General features: G+C 38.9%; 1 protein-coding gene and 1 long non-coding RNA gene across 2 annotated transcripts in view; one reads left to right on the top strand and one right to left on the bottom strand.

Moving 5' to 3' along the window:
* The window catches only part of tbc (trabuco), a 44,401-nt gene that overhangs the window by 21,978 nt on the left and 19,681 nt on the right, over positions 1 to 2,742 (top strand). Inside the window, exons 9-11 of the mRNA XM_022840284.2 lie at positions 175 to 400; positions 1,804 to 2,000; positions 2,339 to 2,447. Coding sequence (XP_022696019.1) covers positions 175 to 400; positions 1,804 to 2,000; positions 2,339 to 2,447 — 532 coding nt within the window. The remainder of the gene's footprint in view (positions 1 to 174; positions 401 to 1,803; positions 2,001 to 2,338; positions 2,448 to 2,742) is intronic.
* Positions 1 to 2,742, bottom strand: part of LOC147752956 (uncharacterized) — a 4,509-nt gene that overhangs the window by 1,319 nt on the left and 448 nt on the right. The gene's annotated exons all lie outside the window — the stretch shown is intronic.

The raw sequence follows: 2,742 nt of genomic DNA, 5'->3' as shown, positions 1-2,742 counted from the left end.
CATATATAGATTTATATTGCCCACTCTATATCAGCTCGCTTCCTAAGCTTAGAATTAGAAGCAGTGGATGTTATCAAAGTGAAATGCTATGTAAATTCGTCTGGTTAAATTATTTCGCTACTAAATTTTTCAGCTAAATTTGTGTGGTAACTTCGTTCATCTGTACTATAACAGGTGAAGATGTCCGAGGTGGTTTATTTGCATTGTCATCAAAACGCCGATCAGGAAGGCAGTTTAGTCTTGGTCGGACAGGATGGGGTACAGCGACCTCCGATCGTGTTTCCGAAAGGTGACAGCCGCCAACTGCTGCAGTTCCTGGCCTGCCTTGAGGGCGCCCTGCTACCACTAAGCAGACTCGATCCGCCATTGGCCACACAGACGATTCACAGTAATCATACGGGTCAGTATTATTCATAGCGTGTGTGACTCGGGCTGGTATTAGCAATACCGTTCTTGTATTGTACCGGAGGTATCGTGTTTGTCTGGTAAACGCAGGTACACGGGGTAAGCAGTCTAGGCTCAAAACTGGGCGTGAATGTACAGCCTTTTTCATGCTGGAGGAGGTTATTAGTTATCAGAAATATCGTTTAGCCAAGGCAATCAACGATGAAGAGCAACAGTAGATATCAGTCTCAGAGCTGGTCTGTGAATTGGCCTATGCTGACATGAAACGACGTGGGGATTTCTGGGCATGCCAATAACTATCGAAATAGCATATTGGAGCCGGTTAGCCTTCGTTAGTCAATATAATTACTTGGTACAATTACTGAACTGTGATTGAATGTTTACTATCGCGAGAAAAATCACATTTTATTGCGCAAAAATCATATTATGTTACGCAGCTATTATTTGTCGTCGGAAAGAACAATTTCTTTCTGCTTATATATATGAATATAAGCGAAGATATTCCAATATTGCTCTTTTCTAAATCGAGCTGTTTATACTAGAGCTCAATAACTAAGCCTATGGCCTAGCTAAACTGAGACGACTTACAATCAATACACCTTTAAGATTTATGTCCAAATTTGCTGTTTTGGGTCGAAAACATGTTCGGAACACGTTCAAGTGTCGAAGCCTACCTGACCATAAACCTGTCAAAAAACCACTGCTATTCGATCTTTAATGATTTATAAAATGGGACAGGGCTAAGATTCGGCTGAGAGATATCGGAGAGCCGAGTCTAAAGGGTCGATATTAGGAATAGTGAGAGAAAAGTGTACTCACTTTATCTCATGTAGCTGAGAAACTAGGCGATAAAAGAGACTGACAAGATTTTTGGAAAGGTGGAGTTTAAAACCCCACCTAATTGATGTCTGGTAAAAACTGGCCGCGTCTAAGTTAGGAATAATCAGCGGGCACGTATAATTTACAATGATCAAAAAAACGAAGAAACTACGTAACATAAAAGCAAAAAATCTATGCGTTCAGGTTCCAATTAAATTATTTGCTTTATTTTTCTGCATAACGCGTCTGGATGAGCTTGTTGTGTAGAACCCGAAAAGAGCATAAATCGATACCAGAGCGTATACGTTTACAATTTTTTCGGCCTGTTTAGAGTAATAGTATATATATATATATATATATATATAAAATTTTCAAACTATTAGGTAGTTGTTTTACTTTCCTCTTGATGTTCAGTTGCCTACTTCGTACTCAGTATTTTGTATTTAATGCTTATCTTCTTGTAGTTGAAATTAGTCATTCTTAAACCACAAATTAGGCACCTTCAGACATGGATACATTAGCTTATTATACCAATACGTGTCACAAAAATGAGAAATGTAAAAAAAATACTTTTCCTAGGAGGGAAAGTGCTAGCCAAACTGAAGCGTCAGAGCATGCCAGCATCGAACGAACAAGACCTTGTGTTTCGTGTAATACACGGCCACGGTCATAAGTCTTCCGTTATGAGTCAACAAACGAGTAGCAGCTCGTCGGATGAGTCTGTGGACGCCGATGAGGCGATCGAAATTGAGCCGATTGTTGCAGAAGACCGGAAGGTAAGAACGAACTTACTTGAACTTTCTCTCCTTAACCTAAGATTAATTTACCTACGTCCTTTAATTGCGTCGTAGATATGAAATTCGTATATGTATAAAGGTCTATTATGCTAAACAGCGACGATTTCTGTTAGGACCTGCTTCGGTCGCCGTCAGCAGTTTGAAGATTCCAGTCAATTAATAGCTTCACTAGGATATGGTTACGTAATTTCTCAATCAATTCATTCATTCATTCAACTGTTTACGTATTTCACTTTTCAATGCCAACCCTCATACTTGGGTAATGATGATTGGTGAGAATGTAAAAAACAACCGTTCCGCTTTCAATTATATTACAGAAAGAGAGGCCGAAAAATTCAGCGGAAATAACTAAATTAGGTGATGAAAGTTTAGAAGCTTTATGTTCAACAATGAAGCGGCAGATTCTCAGCAGGGCATTTTATGGGTGTGAGTATGATAGCAGCTTTTTATCAATTTTGGTTGTCTTTAATTTTGAAACGTGTGTTAACGTTATTCTTTTGTAATTTATTACATATAAATTTTGCTAGAAATTATCTGTTTCACATAATGCTTACCAAGATTTTAAAACTTAACGTAGCTAAATCTTGTCCTAAAGTGTGGCGGATTACAAGAAACCTTCCGGTAAGGGGTGCACTCGTGTAAAGTGTCAAGCGTATTGTGAGGTGCTGCGGTGGTGATAACACGTTTGCCGCGGCACCTCATAACCTAACTATAAAAAAAC

This window comes from Varroa jacobsoni, unplaced genomic scaffold (assembly GCF_002532875.2).
Source record: "Varroa jacobsoni isolate VJ856 unplaced genomic scaffold, vjacob_1.0 scaffold_855, whole genome shotgun sequence".
Taxonomy (NCBI): Eukaryota; Metazoa; Arthropoda; class Arachnida; order Mesostigmata; family Varroidae; genus Varroa; species Varroa jacobsoni.
Note: the sequence above shows the minus strand (reverse complement) of the source record. Positions and strands in the feature narration are given on the sequence as shown.